Source organism: Nomascus leucogenys, unplaced genomic scaffold (genome assembly GCF_006542625.1).
Source record: "Nomascus leucogenys isolate Asia unplaced genomic scaffold, Asia_NLE_v1 000816F_86666_qpd_obj, whole genome shotgun sequence".
Lineage (NCBI taxonomy): Eukaryota > Metazoa > Chordata > Mammalia > Primates > Hylobatidae > Nomascus > Nomascus leucogenys.
In genome coordinates this window covers 68,191-87,026 of record NW_022096153.1, presented here as the reverse complement: position 1 = coordinate 87,026, position 18,836 = coordinate 68,191, and the positions used below count along the sequence as shown (strand labels likewise).

At 41.3% G+C, this 18,836-nt stretch overlaps 1 protein-coding gene across 1 annotated transcript; it reads right to left on the bottom strand.

The window, feature by feature from the left end:
• Nucleotides 1–3,354: 3,354 nt before the first annotated feature.
• LOC100600166 lies at nucleotides 3,355–18,582 on the bottom strand. Its single transcript, XM_030808652.1, has 4 exons — nucleotides 18,544–18,582; nucleotides 17,961–18,423; nucleotides 4,547–4,692; nucleotides 3,355–3,825 (listed from the first exon to the last, which is right to left on the bottom strand). The coding sequence occupies exons 1-4, from the start codon at nucleotides 18,580–18,582 to the stop codon at nucleotides 3,355–3,357; spliced, it is 1,119 nt and encodes a 372-aa protein (XP_030664512.1).
• Nucleotides 18,583–18,836: the final 254 nt, after the last annotated feature.

Sequence of the window (18,836 nt, the reverse complement as noted above, 5' to 3'; positions counted from 1 at the left end):
TCACGTAGATCTCAATGCTTTTTGTAGAGTTTGAGTAAAGCTGAACTGCTGAAGACAGAAACAAGATCCTATCAAGGTCTCAGAGGTCAGGTCAGTTCAGGAGCAGAAACACAGGGTTGTTTTTTCAAAGAGGAAAAACGGATTCGCTGAGAAGGTTCAGTGTCCCTACACATTCTAAACCTTCTCAATATGTAATGTCATATAGCCACAATTCTCAAGAAGAAAATTTGTAGAAAGTGATATCTTTCCAGGAAAAATCTTTGACAGCTTTCATGGCTGGTTGTATTACATGTTAATAACAATGTAAGTTTTCCTGGAGCTTCACTGTTATTATTAAAGTCTATCTCATAATGTACATTTGGAGACTGCCTAGAAAAATGTGGCCTCTGGCTGGAACTGGTGAGGTAGTGAGGAGATGACTAACAAATGAAGGGACGGCACTTCACAGCTTTTCTTTCCTTCCTTCCTTCCTTTCTTCCTTCCTCCCTTCCCTCTCTCTCTCTCTTTCTCTTTCTTTCTTTCTTTCTTCTTTCTTTCTTTCTCTTCCTTTCTTTTTCTTTTTCTTTCATTCTTTTTCTTTCCTTCTTTCTTTCTTTCCTTCTTTCTTTCTTTCCTTCCTTCTTTTTTCCCTTCCCCTTCCCCTCCGCTCCCCTCCCCTCCACTTCCATTCCCCTTCCTTCCCTCCTTTCTTTTTCTTTTTTTTTGATGGGGTCTTGCTCGGTTGCCCAGGCTGGCATATAGTGGCATGATCTTGATTCACTGCAACCTCTGCCTTCCAGGTTGAAACAATTCTCCTGCCTCAGCCTCCAGAGTAGCTGGGATTACAGGCATGTGCCACCACACTGGCTAATTTTTGTATTTTTAGTAGAGATGGAGTTTCACCATGTTGGCTAAGCTGGTCTTGAACCCCTGACTTCAAGAGATCCACCTGCCTTGCCTCTCAAAGTGCTGGGATTACAGGTCTGACCCAGCGCGTATGGCCTACAACTTCACAGTTATTTTCAACAATTTATGATCACTCTGGAATAACCTTAACATTCGCCCTGCCTGCCTTTGCCCCCCAAAAGTATTTAGCCTGTGCCCAAGTAAAGTTTAAACAATCTAGCTGCACTGTTTCCATGTGCATAGTATCTAGGGTCTGGTCTTCAAAAGTACAACAAACAAACTGCTGTAACCCAATTAGACAAGTTTAAAAAATAATTTGATGGTGTTACGTTTTCTATGAAGAAGGATACACAGTAGAGTGGTAACTTCCATACATGGCGGAGAAGGGGGCCATGCTCTCACAAAATGAATGGAGTCAGATCTTTTGTAATAGTTTAATAACTATCATCAATATTGGAGAGACATGTCATATAATTTCAAGCTAGTGCCGAGTATAGGAATATCTAGTAGTCTATTTGATAAGAAAATATTTTATTTTATATGAACCTATTAATGAGATAGATGAAGTTCTTTTGTTTTTAATTAGTTTTTCTTAGGCACATATTCAAGGGAGCAGACTGCTGTTTGGTAAAACGAGATGATTCCCATCAGGTTTTTGTTTTTAAAGATGAAAGAGCTGAAAAACCTTGTTTTGTCACAGCAATGCCATCCAATTATTCAAATTTTTTGAGATCATAATTCAAAAATTACATTGTGATTTAGCTTCAAATTTTTTTTGTAATGACCTTTGAATTGACAGCTCATTAAAATTTTCTGTAGTTTGGATAAAAACAAAAAATTTGAAATCATCTGAATTGAAAAAATCTTGTCAAAATCTACCTCCTACTCCCTCACCTACCATGCCATGTTCAACTCTTGTACTTGAGAAGCATTGAAAAATTTAAGTTCTGTTAATTTCAATCCACTTTCACCAAAGTAATTTTTTTTGTGTGAAACCCATAATCTCATCAATAATGCCTTTAAACAAATTCAGCAGAAAATATGAACTAGTAACTGATCATGATAAGAAAATAAAACCCAGAAAAAGCAAAGTCCTAAGGCAGAGCAACTTCTGTCTTCAGTGTGAAATCACCATAGTCTCTTGGAAGGGGCTTCTCTTTCAAAGCAGTTTGCTATCTGGAGGGTGCTAAAGGCCCATGCAAGTTTATTCTTCCAAATAGGAAGATGTAGAAAAAAAACTCAGATGTCAGAAATGATCCAAATATTTAGTCGAAATGATTATGAAATAGGTTGCTTCCTTCACCCAGGTGTGGCCAATTTAAGAGTTTGTGGAAGATATTAAAATTGTGGGTAAATTCAGGGTAGATTGAGACACTGAAGCTCTGGCACACAAAGTCTTCTGTCATAGGGAACATGGAACAATTACGTTTCCCCCCAGGATTTCTTTTTTGGCCTTGAGTCTAAAATCACATGATTTTTTGGTACTTGTTAAAAATGTGGCCCTCTGTAATCCCAGCAATTTGGGAGGCTGAGGTAGGCAGATCATGAGGTCAGGAGATCGAGACCATCTTGGCCAACATGGCTCTACTAAAAGTTCAAAAATTAGCTGTGCATGGTGGCAAGTGGCTGTAGTCCCAGCTACTCGGGAGGCTGAGGCAGGAGAATCACTTAAACCAGGGAGTTGGAGGTTGCAGTGAACCGAGATCCTGCCACTGCACTCCAGCCTGGCGACAGAGCGAGACTCCATCTCAAAAAAAAAATTGGCTGGACGCAGTGGCTCACGCCTGTAATCCCAGCACTTTGGGAAGCCAACGTGGGCAGATCACGAGGCCAGGAGATCGAGACCATATTGACCAACATGATGAAACCCTGTCTCTACTAAAAATAGAAAAATTAGCTGGGCGTGTTCTAGAAAAATTAGCCAACCATGTTCTAGGATGCTGAACTGACAGAGATGGACGGTATCAGACTTCTAAAGGCTGCCTCTTTCCCTTTCCTACCCGCACACACACCCACACTGCCTCCCATAATGTGAAGTGACTTATGGATACAGAGTCTATTCGTATTTTAGAAAGCAGATTTGAATGTGCGTTCATAGCAAACTAGCAGGAACAGCCCAGGACACAGGGAGCATTGCAAACACAGAGCTGCATACAGGAAAAGTCGAAGTGTGGGTCTCATCTACTGATCAAGTTAAACAAACATCACTGAGTTGCCATCAGGAAGAGATTTATTTGGTTAGTAGTCTAAACACAGGCATAGTCCAGTGAAAATGAACAGGTTTCTTGAAAATTGATGTAGAGCTGAAGTGCTGAAACTGGCTCACTGAAACATTCCCACCTGACACTAGTGCCTTATGACCCTCAAGGTAGATTAGACGTTAACAAACAAAAGCACACAGAAACACCACCAAGATCTGATTTCTGCCTGTTTCCACTCCCAATTCTATGCTTAGCTACCTTTGGGCTCTTAAGGACCCTCTCTGTGGAGGCGGCGGGCCAGCTGCATGTCTCTGGGCATAATTGTGACGCGCCTGGCATGGATGGCACACAGGTTGGTGTCTTCAAAGAGTCGCACCAGGTAGGCCTCGCTGGCCTCCTGCAGGGCGCCAATGGCCGCGCTCTGGAAGCGCAGGTCCGGGCTGATGGCCTGGGCGATCTCGCGCACCAGGCGCTGGAAGGGCAGCTTGCGCAGGAGCAGCTGCGTGGACTTCTGGTACTTTCTGATTTCCCGCAGCGCCAGAGTGCCAGGCTTGTAGCGGTGAGGCTTCTTGATCCCTCCTGTAGGCGGCGCTCTTTTTCCGACGGCTTTGGTGGCCAGGGGCTTCCTGGGGGCCTGCCAGGCGGTGGCTTTGCGGGCGGTCTGCTTGGTGCGCGCCATGATGCGGGGCCTTAGCCTCTCCCCTCTCCTTGGGCTGAGCCTGGCCGGCTGCAGGCGGTGCTGGCGTCAAAGAGAGAGGGCAGTGGTGCTGTGGACAGGATTCAGAGAGCCTGTGAGTTGAGATCCATGCGCATGACTCTCCCACACACTTAGCCCCCGCCAACCCAGCCCCACACTTACCAGCTCTCAGTTGTGTGGGTCGGAGGCCGGGCTGCTTAGTCTTCCCGGAGGGAGGGTCCTGGGTTTCCTTGGTCTACACAGCAGCGGCCAGGAATCTCCCTCGCAGGCAGTCTCTTTCTGACTGGAGATCTTTGTGGTCTCAGTAAAACCCTGCCTCTTATAAGGAGCTCAGATGATTGGATTAGACCCACCCAGCTACCTTCCACTGTACTTCCTGCTTCACTAGATACTCAACCTAATCAGGGCTGTGAAAACCCAATCAAGTCCCCGGGTTCTGCACACACCCAATGGAGACCGAACCTTCTGCAGTGCGCCTTGTGGGAGGGATGGTAGGTGGGTGGGTAACCTAAAGTTCTAGGTGTGGAAGGGAATCTGAAAGTTTACATTTCTCCATCATCATGGAAATATTGACAGTGGAAAAAATTCTTTAATAAAGTCGAAATTTAGCCAAATTGCACATCTGCTCCAAAACACCAATGCATGAGATCATGAGGTTTTATCAGTTCCTTTGAGAATGAAGTGTTCCAGGAGGGGGGTGGGGGGGTACGGAAATTTGAAAAATTTGAAATGGTCACTTCTCTGTCTGGGATTCTCCTCTGACATTTTCTCCCCAAAAGTGACACTCATGAAAATCTTCTGGTAGCCTCCAGCAGATTTGGCTCCGGATAAGCCAAAGCTTTCCTGAGAAAAGAATCACATGTGACTGTTGCTGGTGCTCCCCCTCAGCTCCCTCAAGCTCCTTTTCCCCTATGAAGGTGGAAGGGACACCTGAGCTGAGCTATCCTGCCATTGCCCATGATGGGAATGCCACGAGGTCCTGAGAAGCCAGCTTTGACCTCACTGACCTGCTGACACGAGGTCACAGCTGAGCTCAGAAAACATTGAATATATTTTGTTATTTCAATATTTGTAGGGGTACCTGTAGTTTTAGGTTCCATAGATAAATTGTGTAGTTGTGAATTCTATTCAAATATACTGTTAAAAGACTTTTGTGATACCTATAGTAGAAATTAGTGCCCAATTCAATGTAGGTATGGCACACAAAACAATAGATTCCATAATACCAGTACTTACAAAATAAGTTTGTATTAGTGTTTTAAAATTCGAGCTTATTATTATTATTATTTTGTTGTTAAATTTTTTAAAATGTGTTTCAATAGCTTTAGGAGTACAAGTTGTCTTTCGTTCCACAGATGAATTGTATAGTGCCGAAGTCTGGGATTTTAGTGCACTTATCACTCAGTTAGTTTACATTTTCCTCAACAGGCAGTTTCTTCCTCCATCACCCTCCTCTCACCTTCCCCACTTCTGAGTCTCTAATGTTTAGTATACTACACTGCATGCTTTTGTGGACCCATAGCTTAGCTTTCACTTCTAGGTGAGATGGTGCACTATTTGCTTGTAGATTCCTGAGTTACTTTACGGAGAATAATGGCCTCCAATTCCATCCAAGTTGCTGAAATGACATAGTTTCATTCCTTTTTATGGCTGAGTAGCAGTCCATGGTGTATATGTTCCTGTTTTCTGCTTGTTTTCTTTTGTTTTATTATTATTTCAATAGTTTTTGGGGAGCAGGTGGTGCTTGGTTACATGCATAAGTGATTTAATGGTGATTTCTGAAATTTTGGTGTGCCCACCACCTGAGCAGTGTACACTGTACCCAGTGCGTAGTCTTTTATTCCTCACCCCCTTCCACCCTTCAACCTAAGTCCGCAAGGTCCACTGTAACATTCTTATATTTTTGTGTTGTCATAGCTTAGCTCCTGTTTATAAGTGAGAACATATGATGTTTGATTTTCCATTCTTGACTTACTTCACTTAAAGTAATGGTCTCCAATTCCATCCAGGTTGCTGGGAATACCATTATTTCTTTCCTATTTTTGGCTGAGTTGTATTCAATGGTGTGTATATATATATATATATATATATATACACACACACACACACACACACACACACATCTATATAACATTTATATATATATAACATTTATAACAAATTTATTACATATATAACATTTATAACATATATATATATATATAAACATTTTCTTTATCAACCCGATGATGGACATTGGCTGGTTTATTTTTATTTTTATTTTTTTTTTGAGACGGAGTCTCACTCTGTCGCCCAGGCTGGAGTGCAGTGGTGCGATCTTGGCTCACTGCAAGCTCCACCTCCTGGGTTCACACCATTCTCCTACCTCAGCCTCCCTAATAGCTGGGACTACAGATGCCCACCACCACGCCTGGCTAATTTTTTATATTTTTGGTAGAGACGGGGTTTCACCATGTTAGCCAGGATGGTCTCGATCTCCTGACTTCATGATCCACCCACCTCGGCCTCCCAAAGCGCTGGGATTACAGGTCTGAGCCACTGTGCCCAGCCTGGTTTCATATTTTTGCAATTGTGAATTGTGCTGCTATAAACATGTGTGTGCAAGTGTTTTTTTCATATAATGACTTATTTTTCTCTGGGCAGATTCCCAGTAGTGGGATTGGTGGATCAAATGATAGATCTCCTTTTAGTTCTTTAAGGAATCTCCACCCTGTTTTCCGTAGTGGTTGTGCCAGTTTGCATTCCCACCAGCAGTGTAAAAGTGTTCCTCACCTCATCCACCATAACATCTATTATTTTTTGATTTTTTAATTATGGCATTCTTGCAGGAGTAAGGTGGCATTGCATTGTAGTTTCGATTTACATTTCCTTGATCATTATTGAACATTTTTTCATATGTTTGGTGGCCATTTGTATATCTTCTTTTGAAAATTGCCTATTTATGTTTTAGCACACTTTTTGATGGGATTGTTTGTTCTTTTCCTTGAGGCTTTGTTTTAGTTCCTTATAGATTCTGAATATTAGTCCTTTGTAAGATACACAGTATGTGAATATTTTCTCCCACTCTATAGGTTGTTTGTTTACTCTGCTGATTCTTATTAAGTTTTCTTGCTGTGCAGAAGCTTTTTAGTTTAATTAAGTCCTATCTATTTATCTTTGTTTTTCTTGCATTTGCTTTTGGGTTCTTGGTCATGAAATCTTTGCCTAAGCTAATGTCTACAAAGTTTTTCTGATGTTATCTTCTAGAATTTTTATGGTTTCAGGTGTTAGATTTAAAGTGTTTCATCCATTTTGGGTTGATTTTTGTATAAGGTGAGAGTTGAGGATCCACTTTCATCCTTCTATATGATAGGCTTGCCAATTATCCTGGCACTATTTGTTGAATAGGGTGTCCTTTCGCTCCTTTATCTTTTTGTTTGCTTTGTCGAAGATCAGTTGGCTGTAAGTATTTGGCTTTATTTCTGGATTATCTATTTTGTTTCATTGGTCTATATGCCTATTTTTATACCAGTAGCATGCTGTTTTGGTAAATATAGCCTTGTAGTATAATTTGAAGTTGGGTAATGTGATGCCTCTATATTCCTTCTTTGTGCTCAGCCTTACTTTGGCTATGCAGGCTCTTTTATACTTCCATATAAATTTTAGAACAGTTTTTTTCTAGTTCTGTGAAGAATGATAATGGAATATTGATGGAAATTGCATTGAATTTGTAGATTGCTTTTGGCAGTTTGGTCATTTTTACAATAGTGATTCTACCCCTCCATAAGCATGGGATGTTTTTATGTTTGTTTCATCTATGATTTCTTTCAGCAGTATTTTGCACTTTTCCTTGTAGAGGTCTTTCACATCCTTGGATAGGTATATTCCTAAGTATTTTACTTTATTTTTTGCAGCTATTATAAAAGGGGTTGAGTTCTTGATTTGATTCTCTTTCTAGGTATACAATCATACCACTGGAGACAGTGACAATTTAACTTCCTCTTTAACAATTTGGATGCCCTTTATTTCTTTCTCTTGTCTGATTACTCTGGCTAAGACTTCCAGTACTATGTTGAATAGGAGTGGTGAGAAAGGGCAAACTTGTCTTGTGCCAATTTGCACAGGAAGTGCTTCCAGCCCTTGACCATTCAGTATGATATTGGCTGTGGATTTATCATATACAGCTCTTATTTTGAGGTATGTTCCTTTGATACCTAGTTTATTGAGAGTTTTTAACATGAAGTGATGTTGAATTTTATGAAAGGCCTTTTCTACATCTATTGAGATAATCATGTGGTTTTTGTCTTTAGTTCTGTTTATGTGATGAATCACATTTATTGATTTGTGTATGTTGAACAAGCCTTGCATCACAGGGATGAAGTCTACTTGATTGTGGTGGATAAGCTTTTTGATGTGCTGCTGGATTTGGTTTGCCAGCATTTTGTTGAAGAATTTTGCGCCAATGTTCATCAAGGATATTAGCCTGAAGTTTTCTTTTTTTGTTGTATCTCTGCCAGGTTTTGGTATCAGAATGATGCTGACTTAATATTTTGGAATAGTTTCTGTAGGAATGGTGTCAGCTCCCTTTTTTTTTTTTTTTTTTTTTTTACTTCTGGTAGAATTCAACTGTGAATCTTCTGGTCCTGGGCCTTTTTTTGGCTGGTAGGCTATTAATTACTGCTTCAATTTTAGAACTTATTATTGGTCTATTCGAGGATCTGATTTGTTCCTGGATCAGTCTTGGTAGGGTAAACGTATCCAGGAATTTATCTATTTCTTCTAATTTTCTAATTTATGTGCATGGAGGTGTTGTTTGTAGTCTCTGATGGCTGTGTGTATTGCTGTGGGGTTAGTGGTGATATCCCCTGTATTTCTGATTGTGTGTGTTTTTTTTTTTTTTTTTTTGAGATGGAGTCTGTATCACCATGCTGGAGTGCAGTGGTGCTATGTCGTCTCACTGCAACCTCCACTTCCTGGGTTCCAGCGATTCTCCTGCCTCAGCCTCCCAAGTAGCTGGGACTACAGGTGCACGCCACCATGCCCAGCTAATTTTTGTATTTTTAGTAGAGACAGAGTTTCACCATTTTGGATCAGGATGGTCTTGATCTCTTGACCTTGTGATCCACCTGCCTCGGCCTCCCAAAGTGCTGGGATTACAGGCATGAGCCACCGCACCCAGCCTGATTGTGTTTATTTTAATCTTCTCTTTTTCTTCTTTATTAGCCTAGCTAGAAGTTTATCTATTTTATTAATTTTTTCAAAACACCCACTACTGAATTCATCGATTTTTTGAAGGGTTTTTTTGTGTCTCTATCTCCTTCAGTTCAGCTGTGATCTTGGTTATTTACTATCTTCTATTAGCTTTGGCATTTGTTTGCTCCTGTCCTCTAGATCATTAGTTGTGATGTTAGGTTTTTAACAAGTCTTTTCTAACTTTTTGATGTGGGTGTTTAGTGCAACAAATTTCCCTCTTAACACTGCTTTAGCTGCACCCCAGAGATTCTGATACATTTTATCTTCATTCTCATTAATTTCAAAGAACTTCTTGATCTCTGCCTTAATTGCATTATTTACCCAAAAGTCATTCCAGTGCAGGTTGTTCGGTTTCCAGGTAGTTGTATGGTTTTGAGTGAATTTCTTAATTTTGAGTTCTAATTTGATTGTGCTGTGGTCCAAGAGACTGTTATAATTTCAGTTATTTTGCATTTGGTGAAAAGTGTTTTACTTCCAGTTATGTGATCAATTTTAGAGTAACTGCTGTGTGTTGATGAGAAGAATGTATATTCTATTGTTTTTGGGTGGAGAGTTTTGTAGATACCTGTTAGGTCCATTTGATCCAGAGCTGAGTTCAGGTCCTGAATATCTGTTAATTTTCTGTCTTGATGATCTGTCTAATGTTGCCAGTGGGGTGTTAAAGTCTCTCATTATTATTGTGTGGGAGTCTAAGTCTGCATTGTTTTATCATGATCCTTAGCTTCTTTCCATTGAGTTACAACATGGTCTTTTAGGTCAGCGAAGTTTATTTTTATCCACATCCTGTCATTTTAGCCATCTCAGTCTCAGCCCACTTCTGAGCCCTTGGTGGAGAGGTGTTGTGGTCATTTGGAGGAAAAGGGGCACTCTGGGTTTTTGAGTTTTCAGGTTTTTTTGTGCTAATCCTTCTTTTTTTAAGAATTAAAAGAGGCAACATGAATTTCTTTTTTTTTCCAAAGTTGAAACTGATGAATATCACTATCACTTAGTAAATTTCAGGAGAAAAAATCAAGTTAGATATGCAAAAATGTGATATGAATGTGATAGGAGATGTTATTCTCTGAAGCTTAATTTCATCTGAAAGAAATGTAAGAGAAAATAAAAAGCATTGTCAAATTCTTTCTTATTTTTGTGGGTTTATCTAGCTTCAAGCTTTGAGGTTGCTGACCTTTAGATGGGAGTTTTGGTTTTGTTGTGGTTGTTGTTTGCTGTTTGATTTTTTTTTTTTTTTAACACTCTAACCACTCTTCTGTAGGGCTGCTGCAGTTTGCTGGGTGTCTGCTCCAGATTGTAGTCACCTGGGTTTTTCCCATACTTGGAATTATCACCTTTGAAAACTGCAAAACAGCACAGACGGCATCTTGCTTCTTCCTCTGGAAACTTTGTCCCAGGAGGGTACTAAACTTGTTACTGGCTTGAATGTATGTGTAGGAGGTGGCTGGTTACACTGCTTGGGAAAATCTCATGCAGTCGGGAGGAATGGGATCAGGGACATACTTAAGCAATCTGACGCTTTTTGGTGGAGCAGCTGTGCTGTATTGGGGATCCCTTCACCCCCTGATCCATTAGGGCTCTCCAAGGCCCACAGGCTGGACCAGCTGAGATGCCTGAACAGTCACGGTGGCAGCATGCCCTACCCCATGGACACTTAGACTCAGGGAGAAATTAGAACTCTGTCAGCTGTAGAACAGAGGCAGGTGTGGCTGGAGGCCCTGGCTGGGAGGACCCACCCCACAAGGAGCAGTGGATTAGGGTCCTGCTTAAAGAAGCAGTCTGGCCACATTCTGGGAAAGCAGCTGTGCTGTGCTGGGGGTACCCTACCTATCCCGACCATTTGGACTCTCCAAAGCCCGCAGACCGAAACAGCTGAGTTGACCAAACAGCATAGATAGCAGCTTGGCCCTTTCCTGGGGTCTCTGTCCTGTCTCAGGCAGGCTCCACCTTGTTTCTTGTGGCTGGCTCGAATTCCAAGCCAGTGGGTCCTATCTTGTGAGTTGCCATGTAAGTGGGGCCTGCAGATTGATGCTGCTCAGCCCCCAGGATTCAGCCCCCTTCCTAGGGGTATTCACAGACCTTCTGCCTTGCCTGAGCTGCAGATACCTTTGCCAGGGATCCCGAGACCAGAATATGTAAAGTTCCTGGGTCTCTGTACATGTTCGAGCAGCTGCTCTGCGGAGACTCCACACAGCTGTGTGCATCAGACCCCAGGCGCTGGAGACACGGGCCTATAAGGGGACCTCCTGATCCACAGATTGCAAAGATCCACGGGAGAAGTGTGGTTTCCCGGGGGCATGCAATCACTCACTGCTTCCCTCCACCGGGGGGTGCCGGTTCCCTTGGCTCTGTGTTGCTCCAGGGTGGACCGTTTCTCCACCCTGCTTTTCTTTTTTTTTTCTTTTGTATTTTTGGCTGAGTTGTATTCAGTGGTGTATATACATATATATATAAGCATTTTCTTTATCGACCCGATTGATGGGAATTGGCTGGTTTCGTTTTTTTTTTGTTTGTTTTTTTTTTTTTTCAGACGGAGTCTCCCTCTGTTGCCTGGGCTGGAGTGGCTTAATCTCGGCTCACTGCAAGCTCCGCCTCCCAGGTTCACGCCATTCTCCTGCCTCAGCCTTCCGAGTAGCTGGGACTACAGGCGCCGGCCACCACACCCGGTTGATTTTTTCTATTTTTTAGTAGAGACGGGGCTTCATCATGTTAGCCAGGATGGTCTCGATCTCCTGACCTCGTGATCCGCCCGCCTCGGCCTCCCAAAATGCTGGGATTACAGGCGTGGGTCACCGCGCCCGGCCCACCCTGCTTTTCTTCATTCTCCATGGGTCGGGTTGTTTTCCTACATAGTCTCAATGTGAGTACGTGGATATCTCAGTTGAAGGTGCTGCATTCACTCGCCCCTCTTCCTCTCTGTGAGCGCCACAGACCACAGCTGCTTCCTATTGGCCATCTTGGGGACCACTCATCAGTTGATGGGCACTTAGGTTGATTTTATATCTTTGCAATTGTGAACTGTGCTGTGATAAAAATATGTGTGCAGGTTTCTTTGATATAATGACTTCCTTTTTTTAGGTGTGTACCCAGTAGTGGGATTTCTGGATGGAATGGTAGATCTACTTTGAGTTCCTTGTGAAATCTCTACACTGTTTTCTGCAGAGGTTGTACTAATTTACATTCCACCAGCAACGCCTAAACGTTTCCTTTTCACCACATTTACGCCAACACCTGCTGTTCTTTGACTATTGAATAATGACCACTCCCGCTGGGGTAAGGTGGGTGAGAAACTCAGCTGTTTTTCATTGTGGCTTTAAATTGCATTTCCCTGATAATTAGAGATGTGGAGCATTTTTCCCTGTTTATTAGTTATTTGTGTGTCTTCTTTTGAGAAACGTCTATGCATGTTGTTTGCTCACTTTTTAATGGGATTATTTGTGTTTTCTTTGATGATTTGTTTCAATTTCTTGTAGATTCTGGATCAATCAGTCCTTTGCCAGAGGCATAATTTGCAAATAGTTTCTCCCATTCTGTAGTTTGTTTGTTTACTCTGATGATTTATTTTTTCTTTTCATTAGCTCCCACTCATTTATTTTTGCTTTTTTTGAATTTGCTTTTGGGGTCTTTGTTATAAGTTGTTTGCCTAGGCCAATGTCTAGAAGAGTTTTCCCGGGTTTTCTTCTAGAGTTTTTATTGTTTCAGGACCTAGATTTAAGTCTTGAATTCACCTTAAGTAAATTTTTGTGTATGATGAAAGATAGGGATCCAGTTTCCCTCTTCTGTGTGTGGCTATTCAGTGTTCCCATCAGCATTTATTCAATAGGGTGTTATTTCCCCAGTTGATGTTTCTGTATGCTTTGTCAAAATCAGTTGGCTTTATTTTTGTTTTCTCTATTTTGTTTCATTGGTCTTTGGATCTACTTTTATGCCAGTACCACATTGTTTGGCATAGCCTTTTGGGATACTTTGAAGTCCGGTAATGTGATGCCTCCATATTTATTCCTTTTCCTTAGGATGGCTTGGCTATCCTAGCTGTTTTTGGTTCCATATGAACTTTAAAAATTTTTTTCTAACTCTGCATAAAATGATGTTGTTATTTGGGAAGAAATTGCATCGAATCTGTAGTTTTCTTTGGGCTGCATGGTTTTTTGTTTTAACAATACTGGTTTTTCTAATCCACGGGCATGGAAAGTATTTCTGTTCGTTTGTACCGTCTATTACTTCTTTCAGCAGTGCCTTGTAGTTCTCCTTGTTTTGGGATCTTTTACCTTCTTTTTTAAGTATATTCCCATATACATATGTAGCTACTGTAAGAGGGATCGAGTTTTTTATTTAATTCTCATCTTGGTTGTTGTTGGTGTATAGCAAGCTGTTAATTTGTGTGCATGACTTTTGTAACCTGAGATTTTACTGAATTTACCTATGAGGTCTGGCTGTCTTTTGTAGGAGTGTTTAAGGTTTACTATGTATACCATCAGATCACCAGGCAATAGAGATAGTCTGACTTGCTTTTTTCCAATGTTAATACCTTTTATGTCTTCCTCTTGCCTGATGGCTTTAGCTAAGAATTTTGTGCTCATTTTATAGAAAAGTTTTAGTTTTATGCAAAATCAGGCAAAAATTAGAGAGTTCCCCTATATCCTTCCCCCACATATGCATAGCCTCCCTCCGGTATCAACTCCCTATCCCAGATTGTATGTGAGTTACAATCATTGAACCTACATTGATCTATTATTATAACTCAATGTCTGTAGCTTACATTAGTGTTCACTACGTTTTTGTTGTACATTCTATGGGTTTGGACAGATGCATCATGACAGGCATCCACAACCATAGTGTCCTATGAAATAGTTTCACTTCTCTAAAAATCTTTTGTCTCTAGCTTCTCTATTCCTTCTTTCAACACCAACCCCTTCCAACCACGGATCTCTGTATTTATCTATTGGTAAATCTTGTCTCCTGACATTTCGTATTGTATATACTTCTTATGTACAACATGATGTATTATATACATTTTACAATGTCAAAATCTAGCTACTTTTTACACAGTTATTGTAGTTTTGTAAGAACACTTCACATTCACTCTTAGCATTTTTCAAGAGCACGATATATTGTTAGGTGGAGTCACCATGCTGTAAAATAGATCTCTTGAATTTATTCCTCCCATGTGACCGAAATTTTGTATATTTTGACTGTCTCCTCAAATACTCCGTCCCTGCCACCCCAACCCATGGTAACTACCATGCTACTGTCTACTTCTATAAGATCAACTTTTTTAGATTCTACATAAGATTGAGGTCAAGTAGTATTTGTCTTTCTATGCCTTGCATATTTACACAGCATAACATAGCATAATGATCTCCAGGTTCATCTTTGTGTCCTTATTTTTTTAGGCTATTCCTTAAGTAGCCTTAAAATATAAGAACACATAGATGAACCTGGAGATGTATTTTGTTGTGTATACATATCACATCTTCTTTATCCAGTCATCTTTTTTTGGACACTTATGTTGATTTTCTATGTTAGTGATAGTGCTGCAATAGACATGAGCATACAGATAGCTCTTCAGTATACTACTTTTATTTCCTCTGGATATATATTTAGCAGTATGGCATTGGTGGAACATATTGTAGCTCTATTTTTAGTTTTTGGAGGAACTGCCATACTAGTTTCTGTAGTGGTTGTACTAATTTGCATTCTCACCAACAGGGCAAGTGGTTTCCCTTTTCTTCACAACTTCATCTACAATTGTTATTTCTTGATGTTTTCATAACAGTTGTTCTAATGGGTGTGACGCAATATTTTATTTTGGTTGTAATTTGCATTTCTGTGATGGTTAGCGATGTGGAGCATTTTTCCATACACCCACTGGTCATACCTTTCTGTCTTTTTTTCATAAATGTCTCTTTAAGTCTTTTGGTTATTTTTATTTTTGATTTTTGTTTCCTTCCTATTGAGTTGTTTGAATTTCTTAGGTATTTTGGAAATTTATTCCCATCAGATATATGGTGTGCAAATATTTTGTTCCATTCTGCTGGTTGTCTCTTCACTCTGATGATTGTTACCTTTGTTGTGCAGAAACTTGTTAGATGTAATTCCTTTTGCCGACTTTTGCTTTTGTTGTCTGTGTTTTGGGGTTATATCTAAAAGATCACTGGCCTAACCAGCGTTGGGGATGTTTTTCACTACGTTTCTTGTAGTAGGGTCATAGTTGAGGGTCCTGCTCTAAAGTTTGAAAGAGATTTTAGTGTATTTTTGTATATGCTGAGAGAAAAGGGTGTAATTTGATTATTTTGCATGTGGATATCTAGTTTTCCTGTCACCATTGATTGAAAGGACAGTCATTTCTTCATTGTTGTTGTTGTCACCTTTGTGTAAACTCAGTTGGCTGTACATGTCTGGATTGACTTCTCTACTCTGTTCCAGTGGTCTAAGTGTCTGTTTTTAAGCCAGTGTTATTCTGCTTGGGTTACTATAATTTTATAGCATACATTGAAGTGAGGAAAGCACAGATCTTTTTATTTTCTCCGCAGTTTGCCCTATGACCTCACTACTCAGAGAAATATCAAAAGAGATGTTGATTTTTCAGTTTTTTTTGAGACAGAGTTTCACTCTTGTTGCCCAGGCTGGTGTGCAATGGTGCGATCTTGGCTCACCGCAACCTCCACCTCCTAGGTTCAAGCGATTCTCCTACCTCAGCCTCCCGAGTAGCTGGGATTATAGGCATGCGCCACCATGCCCAGCTAATTTTTTTTTTTTTAGTAGAGATGGGGTTTCTCCATGTTGGCCAGGCTGGTCTTGAACTCCCGACCTCAGGTGATCCGCCTGCCTCGGCCTCCCAAAGTGCTGGGATTACTGGCATGAACCACCATGCCTGGCCAATTTTGCACCTTTTAAATTTTATACTTGTTGTTAGGGCAGAGCGATGATGACTAAGCTCCATCCATGCCACCATGAACACAGGAAGTTCATTTGATTTTTTACTATACATTTGTTCCCATTTTTCTTACATTCAGAGTAAGAATGAATTTGATGAATTATATGTCACTGTAATTAGAAAAAGTGTTTTATTTTAATGAAAATATTTAATGCTTAAATCTTATAATCATAGGAATTTTCTCTTTAATTTTTGCATTTTAACACCATTATATAAAATTAAAATATGTGAGAATCTTACGTACTAGAAAATTACATGTCAGATGTATTTTTCTTTCTCAGAAGGACAAGAGAGAGATCAGTATATTACCTTAGCTATAAAAATAGTTTACAATAAAACCGATTCTTCAGAGCTGAAGGCATGGAAATGAGTGCAGAGACTAGACAGTGTTTCTAGGGTCTGTTTTCTCTCTGAAGTTTTCCATGCAGCTTCTAGAATACTTTACCATTTTAATATTATCAAAGGGCCCCCCCTGACATAAAACAATCTTGGTAGCAATGTGAATGAAGTCATTTTAGACAACAACTTGGTGTGTAACTTTAATTTCATTCTTGCAAAAGTCAAAAAATAGTTCAGTGGATGACAAATTAAAATTCAATTTTCATTCATTCAAATTTCATTCATTCAAATCAATTCCAGTCTCCTGCTCAGGACACAGCCTTCTGGATAGACTACCATAAGGAAATAGTTTCTGGAGGCTTCACCTATTGAAATCAAGCAGCAAGCATAAAAGCTAAGACATTGCGGCTCCAGGCTTCAGTATGAAAACACATGTCTCTTGGAAGAGGTTTTCTCTCTGAAAGTAGCGTCCTGTCCCCAGGACGCTTTGGACCCACACAACTTTTTTTTCTTTCAGGTAGAAAGAAACAGAAAAATGTGTCTATATGCCTCCAGAAGCACAAATATTTAGTCAAAGCAATTATGAAAGAAGCTGCTGCCTTCATCTAGATGAGATCAATGAAACAGTTGGAGAAAGACGTTAAAATTGTAGGTCAATTCAGCCTAGACTAAAACACAGAAGGTGCAGGGCACAGGCAGTCCTGTCATAGAAACAGTAGATTCAGTCCTTTGTCCTTTAAGAACAGGCCTTTCTATCTAGACTGGGGCCCAGAAGAAGACAATTATTTTGTACTAGATGTTGAAGTGGCCCTTGGATTTTCATCTGTGAACAGCCTCCTTCCAATGCTTGGGCTGCAGCGGGGCGTCTGATTCCCCATCTCACACACACCGAGGGCTGCTTCTACCACCTCCCTGAATAAGGCCCTGGTTATTCCAGTCATGGCCATGGCCATAACCATGACCATGTTCTAGAATACTGACCTGCCAGTGACGGACTGCATTAGAAACTTCTAATAAGTGTTTCTCTCTTTCCTACCCACAAACAGACCCACACTGGCTGTTCTGCCTCCTGTAATGTGAAGTGACTTGTGGATAGAGAGTCTGTTCAATTTTTAGAAAGTAGAGTTGGATGTATTTTCATAGCAAACTAGCAGGAACAGCTCAGGAGACAGGGAACATTGAAACCATGTGGCTGCATATAGAAAATTTCAAAGTGTGGGTCTCATCTACTGTTTGATCAAGTGTGACAAATATCATAGAGTTTCCATCAAGAAGAAATGTATTTGCTTGTAAATAGTCTAAATAAGGCATTCTCCAAACAAAAGAGCAAATGTATTGACAATTGATGTAGAGTTGAAGTGCTGAAACTTGCTCACTGAGACATTTCCACTCAACACTAATGCATTAGACCCTCAATGCAGAATAAAAGTTTACGAATAAAAGCAAATAGAAACACAGTCACTACCTGTGATTTCTGCTTATGTTTCCACTCCCAATCATATTCTTAGCTACTTTTGGACCCCATGGGGGAAAAGAAACCAGAACGGAATAAAACTTCTAACATCAGAACTACCAGTAACTGAAAGAAGAGAAAACAAAAACAAAAACAAAAAACAAAGCAGAAGCAAAGCCCTCTAGAGTGCAAGGTATCCCAGGAGAGTAAGCTCTTAAGTACCCGCTCTGCAGAGGCGGCGGGCCAGCTGCATGTCTCTGGGTGTAAATGTCACGTGCCTGGCATGGATGGCACACAGGTTGGTGTCTTCAAAGAGGCGCACCAGGTAGGCCTCGCTGGGCTCCTGCAGGGCGCTAGTGGCTGCGCTCTGGAAACGCAGGTCCGGGCTGACGGCCTGGGCGATCTCGCGCACCAGGTGCTGGACGTGCAGCTTGCGCAGGAGCAGCTGAGTGGACTTTTGGTACTTTCTGATTTTGCAGAGCGTCAGGGTGCCAGGCCTGTAGCCGTGGGGCTTCTTGATCCCTCCTGTAGGCGGCGCCCTCTTGCCAGCAACTTTGGTGGCCAGGGGCTTCCTGGGGGCCTCCCAGGTGGTGGCTTTGTGGGTGTTCTGCTTGATGTCTGCTGTGGTGCGGGGCCGCGGCCTCTCCCCTGTCCTTGGGCTGAGCCTGACCAGCTGCAGGTGGCTCTGGCGTCAGGGAGCGAGGGCGGTGGGTTTGTGAACAGGATTCAGAGAGCCTGTGAGTTGAGATCCGTGCAGAAGACGCATCCTCACGCTTAGCCCCTTTCAATCCAGCCCTAGACTTACCTGCTCACAGGTCTGTGGGTCAGAGGTCAGGATGCTCATTCACCCTGTGGGGTCCTGGGCTTCCAAGGTCTACATACCTGCAGTGGGAATCTTCCTGCAGCTAGTATTGCTCTGTGGTCTCAACCAAGTTTAGAGTCTTAAAATTCGCTGTGATGATTGCATTAGAGCCACCTGGCTAGCTTCCATAGCACTCATTGCTTCAGGAGATTTTTAACCTAATGAGAATGAGCTGTCCCCATCCCACCCTACAAAGTAGCTGGTCAGGGCTGAGTGCTCTCCTGGGGGTAAGGGGA